Below are 18930 nucleotides of genomic sequence, written 5' to 3' on the forward strand. Positions count from 1 at the left end.
GTCGCCTATTTATACCCGTATGTACAGGGAGTGGCTCAGGTATGCAAAATCCACTAGCCAAATTTCATTGGTGTTTTCTCTTAAAGTCAGAGAGGATTGGGGCTCCCAAGTGAACCCCCTATGTCGTCACGACATAACTCGTCCTTTTTCTCGTCATTGCATCTCCCTTTTGAAGCGTGTGACTGCTTTCCTACTTTATTAAATGTGCTTTGAAAAATATTTAATATTTAATAGCATAACATTTAATCTGTCAAGTGAAAACATGTAAACCCTTGGTAGTTATTAGCATTTTTGGTATTGCACGTCAGTGCATTCTGTTTACAGATGAACGCAGTGTAATGCAGTAGTCCATGATCACATGCACACCCCTGCTAGCTGCTGGTCATCAGTGGAGTCTCTTTCCTTCTGCTTGTACAAAAGGAGTGTGACATGTTCATTAAACAGCAGGAATCCCATTAATAACCCCAGCAGCCACATGTCAAATCACTCACACGTAATTAGTCAAACAAATGGCCACAGGAATGCTAATTGTCCCCCGATCTCTCTCCCTCTTTTTCTGTCATTGTCACTCCATCCCTCTTTTCTGTCCTCTGTGCTCTATCCTTTCTTCCCTGTTTAGTGACAACCGCAAACCTCAAACATTTTAATACTATTTTTATTAGCATAATATTATTTATATATGTTGTTATTCTTTTTTATTTATTTTTATTTTATATTATTATTTTTTGTTATAACCTCCATCCTACATGCGCTAACCTAGAAATCGCACTGTAATGTCTAATATAAAATAGGGATTTTATGTTACGATTTGTATTATGATTTTTATTATTTATATTATGGTTTTATTTATTTTTTGTTATTCTTTTGTCTTTTATTCTTTTGTTATATTTTACTATTTAAAATTTAGCTTGTTTCATTTCATTTTATATATTTTAATTACTTTGTTTAATGTATTTAATTTTGTTTTTATTTTATTCTTTTTATTTCAGTTTTGTTATTTTTGTTATTTTATTACATTCTATTTATGTAATGTTCTTTTTATTTTGTTCCATTTTATTTAAATGTTTTATTAATTTTGTTATTTTTTATTTTATTTATTTTCATGATTTAGTTTAATGTATTTTTATTTTATTTTTATTTTATTACATTCTATTTATGTAATGTTATTTTTATTTAGTTCCATTTTTTTAAATTTGTTTTATTTCTTTATTTTTATATTATTCTTTTTATTTTATTCTCTTTATGTTATGCTATTCTTTTTATTTTTATTAAATTCTGTTTATTTTTATTTGTTATGCTATTCTTCCTATTTTTATTAAATGCTATTAGTTTTTTTATTTATTTTTATGTATTTTGATTTTTTGTTTCATGTATTTTTATTTTATTTTTGTTATTTTATTACATTCTATTTATGTAATATTGTTCTTTTTATTTTGTTCCATTTTATTTAAATGTTTTATTAATTTTATTATTTTTTATTTTATTTATTTTTATGCATTTTCTTTATTTAGTTTAATGTATTTTATTACATTCTATTTATGTAATGTTCTTTTTTATTTTGTTCCATTTCATTTAATTTTATAACATTCTTTTATCTAATTCTTTTTATTTGTTATGCTATTCTTTTTATTTTTATTACTTTATTAAATTCGATTTGCTTTATTTTTTTGTATTTTGTAATGTATTTTGTTTATTATTTTGTTTAATGTTTTTTATTTTATTTTTTGTTATTGTATTACATTCTATTTATATAATGTTATTCTTTTCATTTTGTTCTATTTGTTTTTATTTTTATTTTATTAAATTTTTTAAGCCATACAATATAGTTTTATGTAATTAACAGATTTTTACAGTATTTATTTTTCTTTATTGGCACTTGACAGGCTCTAGTCACTGTGTTCTTTCATACTGTAAAAGAACAGTGTGGACAATCTCCAAAATCTACTTTTGTGTTTCCCCGAAGAAAGAAAATCATATGATTTTGCATAAACACTGCCTACAAATGTTTGTGTGAACTATTCCTTTGACCTCAGGTTGCTCCAGGGTGCTTGTCACAGTAATTATTGTGAATCTCTTCAGATAAAAGCATCAGCCTAAATGATTACTCATCAAAGAACATGAACACAGGCACACTCATGCGAGAACGCATACGGACGTAAGTACTAGTTGCGCATGCAACAAGGTCTCTCGCGTTAAGATTAGAATTGAAGGATGTTAATAGACCTCAAATCAGGTCTACTACAAAGAACATGGAGAGGGTTGAATCTGCTCCCACACCTGCCGCTGAAATAGACTTACTGCTCAATTTAACCATGTCACCTCAAAGCAATGAGTCACCGCTGCTGTATACTAATGCTAAAATAGCAAAGCGCCGAAATTAAAGGCACATCATGACCCTGGAAGTGACTAAACCTTATTTTGAGAAAATAGAAGGAGGAACCTAAGAGAACAATGCGTTTCAGTGAATCATAATCCCAGTCGCGTTCGGTGAGAGAGATACGCTCGACCTAAAAGTGCGCTTTGTTGGTGTAATCGTACGATTTGGCTTGTTTGTTTGCGTTTTTTATCATTATTCCCACGGTTTGCCAGAGGATGTCAGTGCCAACAGCTCACTTCCCCTCCGCTGAGCTCTGGAGCGCCGCTCTGTTCTGTCTGAATGAATCTTTCAGAATTAATTTGTTTCCCAAAACCCCTTCGCAGACACAAAAGAGTGCTATAATTGTTGCAAAATCCTGTCGACATTCTTCTGTAAGAACTTGTGACGTTCCATACGGATGTGGGCAAAATTATTGGAAATGTTGAGCGTGTGTGTGTGTGTGTGTGTGTGTGTGTGTGTGTGATTTACCCATCTGTGACACGGTTTGTGTATTTACAACCTTAGCACACCCTGTGGTTTTCAGAGCGACTATCATTCCAGAAGAGCTCCGGCCTCTGTTGTCCAATTTAAGCCTCTCGACCAATGTCCAGCCAATCAGAAGCGAGCTTTCCCCAACCCCATCTGCCCAAGCAGAGCCAGAGAAATCCGTGGCGGTTGTGATTTTAGAGGGCAGCGCTGGCCGGCAGACGCCAGTCACTGGAGGTTTGCTTGGGCCGTAGCCTGCAGGCTGCCAGGCATGTAACAGATAACAGGGGCTTATGGTTCTATAGAGAGCATTGCTAATTTAACAACGCAGACTTGCAGGTGGGCTGCGAAGAAGGCCATTCGTACAGAACACAGATCATGGGGTACCAAATCTGAAGCTTTTCTTTAATTAGCGCTCATACTTCTGTGATCTTCACCTTTTCGTTTATGTATTAAAATGTAATGCATAACTAGCATGCTACAGATTGTTGAGAAGAGGTGTGCTGTTTCTGAGTGATCCGACTTAAGGTTTTTACCTTAAAGATGATTAAATGGGCAAAGAAATTTAGCAGATGCATTACATGGTGTGGATGATATTAAAAGTCTTCTGATTCCCATTAGGCAATAATTATTTTCATGTTGTGGTGGATAGTATAATTCTGTACTGAAAATAATAGTGATTATTTAAGAATTATTATTATTATTTTGTATGTATATGTATATTTATAATTTGTGCGTGTAGGCTATATATATATATATAAACATATATATAATTTTATTTAATTTTGTACTATTTACCCATTTTACTATTTTAAATGTATTATTTAATAGCAATAAAATATTATTAATTATTATTTATGTATTTTTATTTTGTATTTGTATATTTATCATTTATATTTGTTATATATATATATATATATATATATATTAATACTTTAGTGCTATTTATTGAAATAATTTTAATATGTATTATATTTAACATTTATATTTGTTGTTATGTTGTATCATATTTATTTAATAATTCAAATCATAATCAATTTTCAAATTATGTACTTTTCACAATTTATTTTAGATTTATTTTTTTATATTTATTTCATATTATTATATTATTTATATATATTTTATATTTATTATTTACATTTATGTTACAATATATAATATGTTGTATAATATGATTGTTTTTAATAATTTAGTACTATTTACATTTTTTTTTTATTTACTGTCAATTATTAAATCATTGCATAATGAGCTATATGGTAACAATATATCATGCATCCCAGGGTACCAATAATATCCAGGGTACAGAATTGTATAGAAACTTGACATTGTGCTTACGTGATTTGGGCCCATAAGCAACCACCCAAAACATCCTAGCAACAACTCAGCAATGCTGTGGCAGCCACCCACATCACTGAAGTATTATGGTTGTTAAGCGCATAAACAAACTCTCTTTGCCTTTTTCTCAAAATATGTGCACACGAGAAAGTCCTACCATTTCCCACTCTCACGGGTCACTTCACACAATGTTAAGTCTTTGTAGCCTACTTGTAAAACTTGCAAAGCAAAAACAAGTGAAATTAAAAATATATATCTCGAATGAAAAACTACATGCCAAGTAGTGGTTTGCGTGACAGCTTTCATCTTTTAAACAGGCCCTGGTGCTGTTCCAGCAATGCGGCACGACTTTAGTGAGCTCACAGTGCCATCAAGTGGCCTGAAGATGAACTGCAGGCGTTCTGACCCACTCCTCCCAGAATGCAGCTGTGCAGGAAGAGAAGGGAAGTCAGATCAGACACATACGGTCGTAACACACCGCAACATAGGACTCTTCAGTTCAACTGCTGTAATTAGACATTACGTGTAATTACTCGAACATCACGACATGCGATGTTCAACAAATACACACGTGTGAAACACGCAAACACACATGCACACACACACACAAGAAACTCCTCATTCAGCACAAATCATTCGGCTGATGCGCTGCTCATTACTTTAATTACATAGTCATTGTTCTCTCACAAAAAGGATGTAAAATTGCAATTTAGCCCGAGAAATTGTCATTTATAGCTGTAATTGACCCTAATAAAATCATCCACTCTCTTTCTTTTCCCTGTCTCTTTCTCTACCTCAGTGTGAAATATTAAAGATGACAGCTTTGAACGTGCTGATGAGAGCCTAATGAAGGGATCGGGCGAAATGAAGGGAAGGAAGGAAAGAAGGATTTCTCGTCTGTAATGAGCGTGTGAGCTGTAGCCCTTTCTCGCAGACTGAGCGAACGTTTCACTTTCAGACTGACTTTTCTGGCAGCCGTTCCTCATGACTCTAAATACTGGTCTTAAATCTAAGCCTGGCTAGATTAGATCTTAATTTAATCTTGACAGTGTTTGAAAGGGTACAACGAAGTAAAACTAAAACAATTTAGCGCTTTGAGGGGACTTTCAACTCGGAGTCTTTCAAAAATGAGGTGCAATGTAGACATGACAATAAATCAAGATGGGCCTTCTAGCTAGTAAGATGAAACAACATATTCACAGCGTCAGATGGGACGTCACACATATGAAAATATGAACATTTTCGTTCTATAAATGAACTGTTTACGTTTTTAAAATTGCCTATCTAGGTTTCATGTGTGGCAATGAATTGGTTTGTTTTTTATTTATTTACTGTTTTGATATAAACTTTCTTTTGCATTTTTTTTTACTTCATTTTATTTAGATCTTACAGAAATAAAATACAATAAAATTTAATATTGCATTCAAAAAATTTCAATTCCACCCCCCCCCCCCCCCCCCCAAAAAAAAACATTTCAACTTCATATCAAGTGATATCGTTATCGTGCTCTTTTATTGAAAGTTGAAATAAAATTAAATAGAAATATTAGAAGAAACACTTAGCGTAAATGAAAATAAGAAATGTTGACTTTTTTAACTGAAATTAAAATAAAAAGCTCAAAAAAAACAAAAACTAAAAAATGTAACTGTAATTCAAATGAAAACTAAAATATTAAAATAAAAGCTCATTCAAAATATTCATGAAGACTGTAATAATATATAGATAATGCTCAAATAACACTGTTCGTATCATATGAAATTCATATTTGTTTTATTTTATTCAAAGCTTTTCAGTTCACAAAAGAAACATCTCAATGCACACACAATTACGTTTCTTCTTAACTAATGCCTTAAAAATATTAAAGACTATAATAGTATATAAATAGTAATAAAATAGCACTGTTCATATCATATTAAATTCATATTTATTTTATTTTAATCAAAGCTTTTCTGTTTACAAAAACAACACATTGCACACAATGCAAACTGTTTCTTTTTAACTAATGTCTTCAAAAAATTATTAAAGACTAAAATAGTATATAAATAATAATAAAATAACACTGTTCTTGTCATATTAAATTCATATTCATTTTATTCAAAGCTTTTTTTAGTTTGCAAAAACATCTCAACACACTCCACACAATTCAAACTCTGTTGCTTTTTAACTAACGTCTCAAATCATTACAGCAGAGTTTTTCGTGCTTTTGCTTTGGCAGAGCTGCTGTGCAGATGTTGCATTGGCCGAAGTGTGTGCGGCCACAGATGTAGATAATATCCAGCACATATGTTGAGTCAGAGTGAAGCAGAGTTCCTCTGTGATTTACCCATTATGTGTCTTAGAGCTTCAGAGCTCTTTAATCAACAGCATAAAGCCTCCCTCTAACCTGAGCGCTCGCGGCCTGCTGTTTCTGTGTATGTCAGGGAGCATCAGACCTCTGATCACAGAACAAGCATTCGTCTGATAGCGAGAGACATGCTGCTTATGTTTTGATCATGTTTTGTTAGACAATGGAGTTTGCAGTTTTGTCTTATGCTAACAAGTTGTCTGGGTGTAAGCATTTAATGATGGGTCGTATTATAGAGGATTCACAGTTCCCATTCAGTCAGTCACGTTCAACGTTACGTCAGTGACTGATGAATTGGGATCTCGCCCGAGAGCCCTTTGTTTTGAAATTGTATTTTTCTTTTTTCTTTTTTTTACTACTTTGTGATTTGCTATTACTGCGTTCCTGTATTCGTCACAGATTGCGAAATGCTGTGTTTCTGGTGAGGAGTGTATGAATGATGCGCGTGTTCCTTCACGAGTTCACGGAGTGGATCGGGAAAATTATCTGGATAATATTTTCGGCGATTAACAACATAAATTCTGCTCTGGATCACACAAACCTACTGTATTCCGCCAGAGAGGACTATCAATATTTAAAACAGCTGAGTAAATTTTTTCTGGATTCTTTGATGAATAGAAAGAGCCAAAGTTCAACATTTATCTGAAATAAAAAGCTTTTGTAATATTGTACACTATATCAATCAGTATTTTTTTGGGGGGGGGTTATAGAAAATAATACTTTTATTTAGCAAGGATGCTTTAAATTGATCAAAAGTGATGATAAAAACGTTTATAATGTTAAAAAAGATTTCTACGTCAGATAAATGCTGTTCTTCTGAACTTTCTATTCATCAAAGAAACCTGAAAAAATTCTACTCAGCTGTTTTCAACATCATAATAATAATAATAATAAATGTTTTTGAGCAGCACATCAGAATCATTAGAATGATTTCTGGAGGATCATATGACTGGAGTACTGATGCTAAAAATTCAGCTTTGGAATACATTACATTTTAAAATATATAGTAAACAGTTATTTTAAATAGTAAAAATATTTCAGAATTGTACTGTTTTTGTTGTACTTTGGATCAAATAAATGCAGGCTTGGTGAGCAGAAGAGACTTCTTTAAAAAACATGAACAATCTTACTGTTCAAAAAACATTTGACTGGGTGTATATAAAAGAGCTGTCTGAGTATGTCTAGATATTTCACCAAACTATTTCACAGGGTAATGTGCTTCATCTTTATTCAAAAATATAATTGTTGGTCTTTTATGACCCAGAAATTATTATAAATAAATATTATTCATAATAATATCACCCTGAGAGTCGAAACGGGAAATTAATGTAAAAACAAAAGAGCAACTGTATGGTTGAGTTCTCGTTAAACATCAATAGATTAATCACCGGCAGGATTGCTGAAGCATGTGGGTGAGCGAGAGAGACTGCTAGTGTGTTCATAGTGAAAGTGACTTGCTACAACAGTACTTTTTTTTTTTTTTTTACCATATGCAAATTACTTGTAACACACCTGGCGTGAAAATAAGCCAATCAAAGCAGCAGGAAGCAGACGGAATAAAAATCCTCATTGGTGAATGTGGTCGCACTCTGTCACAGAAGTTTGGCAGACTTAAGCAGTGTCACAGGTACACAACGCAACCTCTCCATTAAACTCTAATCTTCTCTCCCATACAGACGCTGACAACTTTAGAAAGAGAAGAAAGAGACATTTAACTCTGAACCAGTAGCAGTCCGCCTGGATCACATTCAACATCTCTGGTGAGACACTTTAATTCTCTTTGATTCTCTGCAGGAAAGGTTTCATTCACTCATGCACTTCAATGACGATCCCAGGTGATGATGCAAAACTATTTTAATCTAACAAGTGGCATACAATAGTTTAACATATCTGAAAATCCAAAAATGATTCAAATGTTGTGCCATTTGTTGTCCTTAATTTTACTTTGGGCAACTTTTTTTTTCTCATCATTTGCTTAAACATGTTATACTTTAACTTGCATGCATGCAGTATTCTTAAAAGTCAAACAGGCTATCTATTTATTTATTTATTATTTGACATAAATGCACATTAAACCAGTTCTAAAAATCAAGAACTATTTGATAGGAATATTAGGTGTCACACAGAAAATGTTAAACTTAAAAAAAAAATGATTTTAAAGAATGCAAGAATAAGTGCACTTTTCAAGTCAAACATTTCACAAAGACATGTTTTTTAGGTTTAAAATATAAAACAATATATATTGTAGTATCTATATAAAAAGCATCATAAATTAGTGGACTTGACTGGAACATCCTCTATGTTAATTAACAGTTGCTAGAATTGCTTAAAAAACGGTGAAGTTACTTTTATGAAAAGCATCATTTGTTTGCAGATGCCACTTGTTTTGATTATTTTATGTGATGCAATGACACTCATACAAGTGTCCAAATACTCTCTGGGGCATCTGAAACTTGGAAACACTTTGCATACTGTGTACAACACATACAAATTGAGTGTAAATGGCCCCTATTGCTCTGTGACTGATAGGTAAAGGTAGCTGACGGCCTGTAGCCCAGATTGTGGGGTCAGTTACAGTAAGGAATTTGATAAACACTCAAATATGTGTTTATAGTTTTCTTTCCTCATACATTACAGTAGACATCACCATGGTAACACACCAGTCTGGGATGAAATGCATCAGATGGGTTTCATAATGCAGGAAAGAATCTGGCAACCTGCTTTTCCAGTTAAAAGAAACAAAGCGCAATTCATTAGTAATTTGACTTATGAATGATCTTTCCATTGAAATAAAAAGAGCAGATTCATATCACTGTTCTAGACAAATGACGATTGTGATTACACAAAATGTCCATTCATAATTGGAAATCTGTAAAAGTTCTGTAGGTCACAAATTAATTAATTAATTTTTAAATTTAAGTTTAAAGGATATTATAAGCAACTTAGCGGTTTTTATTATTAATATTATTATTTATATATTCATAAAATCTTTGTATAATTATTAACGAATAAAAATATGAACTCGAGAACTATTTGATAGGAATATTTGGATTTGAGTAAGCTGGAAATGTTAAACTCAAGAAATGTAAAAAAAAAAAAATAAATGCACTAATACAAATAATTTTAATGTGGGAGGAAGGCTAAAATTCAGTGTTTCGGTTCATCTTAACTAAGTTTTGAATGAACATTTTTCTTAGGACAAAACAAATGCTAAGTTTTTCATTTCCTTTATTTGCTCTTGGTGTGAAAATGTTCTATTGTTAGCATAGCTCCCCCCAGTTTTACACACATCCCATAAAATGATCTGCTACGTCATCGTCGGATCAATAAAAAGACAAATATACAGTAGGTCAGATTTCAAGTAGGAAGTTTGTTAGCGGAACAGATAACACAGGTAAGTTGTTCCCATACAGCTTTAGACTAATGTATAAGAGAATTTTCCACAGTTGACTAAGACACCAAACTAAACAGGTTAACAACCGTTCCAGGGAATGTCAATAAACTCAGTTCTTGTAAATAATGTCATTGCTACTATCACTTGACTGAATCACATTTTTATTATGTGTTTTTACATGTTCATATCCTGTTGTTGTTTTCTTTGCGTAATATGATCATTATCTGATTTTTTTAATATATATTCCAAAACCTAGCGAAGTCTTCACCTCGTTCACACTGACAGCAACTTGAAGCGTCAAAAACAACCATACGTACGACCTTAGCAAAAAGTTGACATTGATGATATGATTTGTGAATGTCCAGTAATGCAACAAAGTTGAGAAAAATCTAGCTTTATGCAAATGAGCAGCATCCTGATGGGACAACCAATAGGAATACACTTGACCCATGTCACGTGAGATACTGTAGTTGAGTATAGGCTATTATGTTAACTTAGAGGTTACATTAAATGTTACTTTTTGCAGATAGAATAAAATGTCATCTTATTTTTAACCAGCTATCCATCTCATTTGAGCACACAAAGAACCAACGCGACATAAAGCAACATCTCAAACCTCATAAATGACCATTTTGTAACAGTCAGCATAAGAAGCAAACCACAAAAATTGCATTTTTAGCATGTTGCTACTCAAGCATAAAAATAGGCATAGTTGCGTTAAATACTTTTGAATTTTAAAAGTGTGTTTACAATAAACATTTGTCTTGTGCTAAAAAAATTCCATCATCTTGAATTTTTCATTGAAGTTATGAGGTATCACAGGAGGCTGTAAAATTAAGTTGCATACCTTTTGGACCAGGATCTATCATGCCTAGATTTTTAAATGATCATGTAACAGCATTATTTTATAAAGTTCAACAGACAAACATTTCAGGAACCTTGATTGGAATTCGATCATGCTGATGTTTTTCGTTGAGCTCCTCCGTACAAAAACTGTACAAAAAGGTACTTATGCAGAAGCTTTCAGCTAACCTGTAACTCACAACACAGATGCAGTCACAGCGTTAGTTGATTTTAAAAAGTGCTTTGTATAACGCTGATCATATGATCATGCAATACAAGGTATGACTGAACCATTGATCTAACTGTTAAACTGAAGGACAGGTGGACCTTTTATTTATGCAAAGCAGTTAGACGCACTGACACATTCCTGTGCAAATGTGTCTGCATGTGTGGTTGAGCATGGCACGAAGGACACCTACGCAAAATTCACCCCCTCCCTTTACCCCTTTGAACATACAAGACCTTTGTTTTCACTCACTGATCATAACTGTAAACTGGTATAACGTCTACACTTAATTATATGTCCATTTTTGGAGCAGTATGTATGTTTACTATAACAAGAATGTGGTCAAGTGTGCTGTTACTCTCCCGTGCAACAAGTTTTATAAACATTGTGAGAGTAGGGAGTTTGATGGTGCAATGTAAGGCTTTGAGCTACGGTTTGTCGGGTCAAATCCCACAAGGGACAAGCTATAAGGCATCAACTTTATGCCTGAGGCTAAGTTGGACTTTTCTAGTGCATTGTATGAAAGTTGCAGAACTATCTCTGGTTGTGTGGCAAGAAATAAACATTCCTTTCCATTTCTTTCAAAAGCACTGGATCATGGTCCTTCAAGCAAGCTGTGTCATGAGTATCCCAGCTACTGTGAGTGTTGATAACCAGCTACCTGCTTCCTGGACAACCCACTACAACTGCGCTGATGGTAAAGTTTCTTCTTATCTGAAACACCAGAGAAGGTGCACTTGTGATTATTCCTCCATCCAGTACGATTCCAGTACAGATTTTAGGTTGTAGGTTTTGTTTATAATCTAATCTAATTTCTGGCAGGTTAATCATTTACTCTAGCAGTCACTGCTGGAGTTACTAGGTTATCAGTTGCATGCACTGGGGACCATGAAAAGATAGTGAAAGTGATTCACACTTATCTAGAAACAGTGTGCAGTACTTTTATTTACACTTTTTACAGTGTGTAACTGAATGCTAAGACTAGTTTAGCTGTTCAGCAGCTTATATTTAGCTTTGGATGTTGGTCCCCACATGTGATGCTAGAGTGCTGGAGTGATCTAGATAAGAGGTTTTCAGCCCTGCTTGGAGACCAAGTATCCGACAGAGTTTAGTTCCAACCTTGAACCAGTTAATCAAGGTCTTCAAGACTTCTTGAAAATCATGGGTAGTTTTGTTGAAGCAGGTTGTAAATAAACTTTGTAGGACAATGGGTCTCCAAAAGCAGGGTTGAAAACATTTTCTCTAGCGATACAAACAAGACTTCCTTAATCAACCTGCTTCAACAATGACCTTTCTAGTCAAACAACTTCACCGGCAAACTTTGATTGTGCCGGTCCACCAGCTTGAACAGCTCCTAACCAGGTGTGCGTTTCCCAAAAGCAGCTATGGTTGCAAGTTCCATTGTTAACAATAGAGTTTAATAAACTTGCGACCAGGGTTGGTCAAAAATACATCAAAATGTATTTTAAAATAAAATACCAAATACCTTCATTTTAAGTGTATCAAAATAAACTACAAAATACAGCAGCCACACCATGTATAAAAAAATATACTATTGTATTATTGTATTTTACAAATACTAAAAAATACTTTTACAAGAGAGCATGAAATTTTTTAGCAAACCTTCCATCAATTGCCTGTTTGGTCTATCCCTTCACCAGTACACTGACTCAGTTGATTAAGTAAACAATGTTTGATAGCAACAGCTTTTCTCTGCCCGAATCATGCCATAAATCTGACATATGCAACGAGTTAACAGATCAAAGATTCACATATCCCTGTAATCTCCCCGATGAAGGCTAGTTTTAAAGTAACCAACAGTTTAATTGAACAGTTTGTGAATGACTCACAATTGTATCCTAATTTAGTTACTTCGTGTTTGGTAACAAAGGGCCTACTTTGCATCAGCAACACTGACACAATGACAAATAAGTCATTCATAAGAATGAGACAACTGATGGCATCTGTATTCATAGCAACTAGTTTCTAACTAATTAATCATTTGATTGTTAATCATAATAATATAATATAGCTGCAAGCAACGATTAACGGGGTTCAAGCACTTTAAGGCCGTTAAGGTGGTATGCTTTTAGGGTCTAGGCCAGGGATCCTCAAATCTGGCCCACGAGATCCACTTTCCTGCAGAGTTTTGCTCTAACCCTAATCAAACACACCTGAGCATGCTAATCAATGTCTTCAGGATCATTAGAAAATCACAGGTAGGTGAGTTTGATCAGGGTTGGAGCTAAACTCTGCAGCGCATTGGCCCTCCAGGGCAAGATTTGAGGAACCCTGGTCTAGGCCAACCTGGATGTATGGCTGACAGTAAAACACATCCAAAATGGAGAATAGGTTTGAGACACACACACACACACAGAAATGAAATGAAATGGTTAAACTATAATATTAATACTCAATAAGCATGCTTGCGCACACACACAGACACACACATACACAGACATACATGCACACACATTTTGTTGCAGATATAGATATAAATGAAATAAATGATAGGTGACACAATACTTATTGCAAGTCTTCTCTTTTTAAGACTTTATAAGTCATTTTCAGGTTTCATTGTAATCATAATCTGGCATAATTGTAAAAACTGATATGGCTGTATGAACAAAATATTAAACTTTGACTAAATGTGATTTTAAATGTTATAACTGATTTTATAATGTCTAAGCATGAATCCATAAGCAAACCTATGAACAGTACTTTTTTAGTGAGTTGAATGAGCCCATTAGTGGTCTTATGCTGCCATCTAGTGGTTATAACTGCAATTTTATGCAATTTCTCATACAACACTGTGTTTTTAACCTTTATAACAATTATAGTGCTATTTTTTGCACAATCTCTCTTAAATTTAGCATGCTTGTTTACAATGAAATTATGCATCATTTTCACACAGTTTTGAGAAATTGTGGGCTTTCTTTTAAGAATCATAGGGTACACTACCTTTAGGTACACTATGTATAAAACATATTATAAAATGACCGGTTTAACGTTACAAATAATAATGTTTTAATATTTTAATGTTTCCAAATACAAATGTTCACCATTTCTTTGATAATTATTGACATAGAAAGTCTAGAGAATAGTACAAAGACACTGCATACCAATTTCCAAGTCGATCGGACCAACAATTGTATAGTTATAGCCATTTTTATGTTTTTTCCCCTCTTATAGCGCCACCAAGGGGCAGAGCTGCACAATGATACACATGTGTATCAAGTTTGGTGAAGATATCTCATTCCGTTCAAGAGTTATAGTAATTTTAGTGAAATTGGCCCATTTCAAATGTTTTGGCGCCCCTTTGTGACCGTGAGTTGAAAGTTCAACTTTTTTTATAATTATTGATATTCTCTGTCCAGAGAATATTTCTGCACTGGTTTGGTTCCGATCGGGCGAAAAACGTAGGACTAGTTCACAAAAGTAGGTTTTGGACAAAATTCTAAATGGCAGAAAGATTTTTTCCAGACAGTCTTGAGCCAAGGATTCCAATTATATAAGACACTTGAGTATATGACAAACGGTATAGGAGTTATGAGAGGTTTCACGTTTTTGCTCACTGTAGCGCCCCCGATAGGCCAATTGGGGCGAGTCCTTGGATCTGAGAAGAAGGCCAGACTACTACGATCTGACCAAGTTTAAGCTCTCTAGGCCTTACGGTTTGGTCTGCACGATCAGTTTTAGGGCGGAATAGTAATAGGGTTTCAGCACTACGTGCTTGAACCCCTAATTATTTACATTTAGTCATTTAGCAGACGCTTTTATCCAAAGTGACTTACAAATGAGGACAATAGAAGCAATCAAAACTAACAAAAGAGCAACTACAGTATATACAGTATAAGTGCAAATGACAAGTCTCAGTTAGCCTAACGCAGTACACATTACACATAGCAAGGTATTTTATATATATATATATATACACACACACACACACACAAAGAAAAACAGGTAGATAGAAAAGAAAAAAATAGAAAGTTAGATTTTTTTTAATAAAAAAAGAAGATAAATATAAAGTAGAATTCAAATAGAATAGAAAGTGCTAGAGTTAGAGGGTCAAATAAAAATGGAACAGATGTGTTTTTAGTCGTTTTTTGAAGATAGCTAAGGACTCAGCTGCTCGGATTGAGTTGGGCAGGTCATTCCACCAGGAGGGAACAGTTAATGAAAAAGTCAGTGAGAGTGATTTTGTGCCTCTGAGATGGCACAATAATACGCCGTTCACTTGCAGAATGCAAGCTTCTAGAGGGCACATAACTCTGAAGTAATGAATTTAGGTAAAGGGGTGCAGAGCCAGTGGTGGTTTTGTAGGCAAACATTAATGCCTTGAATTTAATTATTTAATTATGTGTCAGGCAGTCATTCATGCAATGGTATCATGATCCTACTAAACAGCTACTTCAATTAGGGTACAATATTTAGCAATCAAATATTTATTTATCAATCATTAGACACCTATTTGGAAGTTGAAAACAAACATTTTAGCATTTCAGCAATTATTAAATTATCAATATGTTTTGTTTTTAAATGTAGCCAGAAACGTAATCAGAAAGTATCAACAGAACTTGTCGAGGAGTATTAACCTCCAACGCCAACCACTGAATCTATTGAGAACCATAGAAGTATAGAGGACACATACACATGAATAGTGTAGTAACAAGTCTGGGCAAACTACTGAGTAGGCACCAATCAGAGGCCGCATTTTTATGATGTCATCATGTAGACTTCTAACAAAGTATTTTACAGTATTTTAAAACTACAAAAATACAATTTTGATACAAAATATGCAGCTATTTTCATCAACCCTATCAAATACAAATGACAAAATCCTATAATTTATATTTGAAAGACGTATTTGAAATACATGTATCGTATGTTATAGAACAAGAATTTCTCTTGGTCAACCAACTTCACTAAAAAGGCCAAACTTGACTAGCACCAACCAGCATGAACCAGGTTTTAGTAGGGACATTAACTAAACCCTTTTTGAAAACTCAACGTATCCGCAGTGACTTCCAGTTACATGAGCCGGCTCTGGTCTCAGGATCTACACCCACAAAACTGGACCAAGTACCAGGTGTGGGAATGGCTCCAACAGACGCTGGACATGCACCAAATCGATGCCACCAGCATTCCCTTCCAGAACTTTGACCTTGACGGGAGGCAACTGTGCAACATGAACTTCCACAACCAGCATGAACCAGGTTTTAGTAGGGACATTAACTAAACCCTTTTTGAAAACTCAACGTATCCGCAGTGACTTCCAGTTACATGAGCCGGCTCTGGTCTCAGGATCTACACCCACAAAACTGGACCAAGTACCAGGTGTGGGAATGGCTCCAACAGACGCTGGACATGCACCAAATCGATGCCACCAGCATTCCCTTCCAGAACTTTGACCTTGACGGGAGGCAACTGTGCAACATGAACTTCCAAGACTTCACCCGAGCAGCCGGATCCGTAGGTTCCATCCTTTTCCAGAGCCTGACTGACCTCAAGTGGAACGGTAAGATCCAAAAGTATTAGAGGTTGCATTTTACCTCTGTCTACCCTTCCAACCCTGAACAAGATGGTTAATGTGATTTTGGCATGTTCCTAGATCAACAATCTTGTTGATCCTGGATCAACATTGTTGTCAACCAGTTATCAGATTGTTACGGTTGGGTTTATGAATTTATATTGAGTTAGCACTTCTCATCAATCTGCAGTTTCCTTCTGATGGAGTATGTTATGATTTGGCTTTGTGTAGGTATAGGGTTTGGGTTTCAGTTGTATGTTATAGAAATTTTATTTTATACAGGATGATAATCAAGGTTGCAGCCATAGCCTTGTGGGTAGCAAGGTCAAAGACTTTGGATAACCCAAGTTTGAGTCACAGCTTGTGGTCTTTTCCCAGTTCCATTCTCCTCTTTCCATTCCAATCGTTTCCTGTCTCTCTTCGACTGTCCTATAAAGGCAGAAAGGCCAAATATATATATTTTATTTTTATTGTTGTTACTAAACCTAATAAAATCCAGAAACACGTATACAGGTGACATGTGAGAACTATGCCAACAAGTTAAACTGGTTTAAGACAACATGATGTGGGAGTGACTTGGAAATTTGATGGTAGTTGTTGCAAAACATGTACTCTGTTATTGAGACATAATTTTTCTTTTTTGTCTTTTCTTATTTAATGTCTCACAGGTCAGTATGGTCAAACAGATATGTTCACACCAGGGGACATTAAAACAGAAATAGAGAGTAAGTAACCACACACAAAGTAAAATTAAAGAGCTTTGGTTCACAAGTTCACATAATATCAGAGACTTAATATTGACCCACATCTGCTGCTGAAAACAGAAGTTTACAGATTCTCTTGAAATAATTAAAGGCTTTTCATTTCACGATTTTGTAACCAAGTACTTAATTTTCCTCAGCAGACTTCCCTTGTTCAGTCCTCCCCTTCAAGGAAGAATCCAACTTTTACAACACTTCAGGTACCTGTGAAGTTACTCAATGATTTATTTTATTTATTTATTTTTCTTATTTGTAACCCTGGACTACAAAACCAGTCATAAGGGTTTTTTTTTTAATTGATGAGATAAATAAACTTTCCATTGATGTATAGTTTGTTAGGAAAGGACAATATTTTGCCGAGATACAACTATTTGGAAATCTGAGGGTGCAAAAAAAAATTCTAAATATTAAGAAAATCGCCTTTAAAGTTGTCCAAATTAAGTCCTTAGCAATGCATATTACTAATCAAAAATTAAGTTTTGATATTTATAGTAGGAAATTTACTAAATATCTTCATGGAACATGATCTTTACTTAAGATCCTAATGATTTTTGGCATAAAAGAAAAAGCAATAATTTTGACCCATTCAATGTGCGACTTACGACTGGTTTTGTGGTCCAGCATCACATTTGTTTACGTATTTCCTGTTAAAACAAGATGATTATTTATTTAACCTGATGGTTTGCCAATATTGTGTCATATGTTCTGTTTCCTCAGAAATGTTTGACATCAAAAGCTCAATACAGCCCAACACCATATTATCCTCACCAGCGCCGTCAAGCCCAGGTAAATGATCTTAATTTGAATTGTCCTAAATCTAAACCTAAAAGCAGCATTCTCCTTGCTTCCTTCCACATAAAAAAGTACTATGCCGGTACCATGGTATGGGGATTGTGTTTGAGGGTAATACCATGGTAAATGTCCAAAAACTTTGGTAATGTTTAAGGTTATCACATTTTATATTACAAGGACATTGGTTAAATTCTCAAGGAATGCATTAACTGATAAAAAAAATGTATTTCTTGAATGCAGTGGAAGCTGCTTTGAATAAAAGCATTTGCAAATGCATCAATACATACAGTGCCGTGAAAAGGTTTTTGCCCATTTCCTGTTTTTTTATTTTTTGCATATTTGTCACACTTAAAAGATTCAGATCATTAAACAAATTTTAATATTACACAAAGATAATGCAAAATGCAGTTTATAAATTATGGTTTCATTTATTAAGGGAAAAAATATGTCCAAACATACCTGGCCCTTCGTGAAAAATCAATTGCCCCCTGCTGTTAAATCATGAAAGAACTGTGATTAACCACATTATTTTAGAAAGCTGAGTTAAATTTCACTAGCCACACCCAGGCCTGATTACTGCAAGACCTGTTGAATCAAGAAATCACTTAAATAGAACCTGTCTGACAAAGTGAAGCATGCTTAAAGACTGGCACATCATGCTGCGATCTAAAGAAACTCAAGAACAGATGAGAAACAAAATAGTTGACATGTATCAGTCTGGAAAGGGTTATAAAGCCATTTCTAAGGCTTTGGGACTCCAGCAAACCACGGCCAGAGCCATTATCCACAAATGGAGAAAACTTGGAACAGTGGTGAACCTTCCCATGAGTGGCCGGCCTACCAAAATTACTCCAAGAGCGCAA

The 18930-nt window shown here is 34.3% G+C and overlaps 1 protein-coding gene across 2 annotated transcripts in view; it reads left to right on the plus strand.

Annotated features, from left to right (window-relative positions):
- Positions 1-8062: 8062 nt before the first annotated feature.
- The window catches only part of ehf (ets homologous factor), a 13111-nt gene continuing 2243 nt past the window's right edge, over positions 8063-18930 (plus strand). Inside the window, exons 1-7 of one of the 2 annotated variants that reach the window (XM_016267466.1) lie at positions 8063-8281; positions 11573-11681; positions 16006-16172; positions 16421-16502; positions 17183-17239; positions 17419-17475; positions 17993-18061. In XM_016267466.1, coding sequence (XP_016122952.1) covers positions 11582-11681; positions 16006-16172; positions 16421-16502; positions 17183-17239; positions 17419-17475; positions 17993-18061 — 532 coding nt within the window. In that variant the 5' untranslated portion in view covers positions 8063-8281; positions 11573-11581. Of the gene's footprint in view, positions 8282-11572; positions 11682-16005; positions 16173-16420; positions 16503-17182; positions 17240-17415; positions 17476-17992; positions 18062-18930 lie in introns of both variants that reach the window. The other variant, XM_016267465.1, reaches the window with a different exon arrangement.

Source organism: Sinocyclocheilus grahami, unplaced genomic scaffold (assembly GCF_001515645.1).
Source record: "Sinocyclocheilus grahami isolate Dianchi unplaced genomic scaffold, SAMN03320097.WGS_v1.1 scaffold38.1, whole genome shotgun sequence".
Classification (NCBI taxonomy): Eukaryota; Metazoa; Chordata; class Actinopteri; order Cypriniformes; family Cyprinidae; genus Sinocyclocheilus; species Sinocyclocheilus grahami.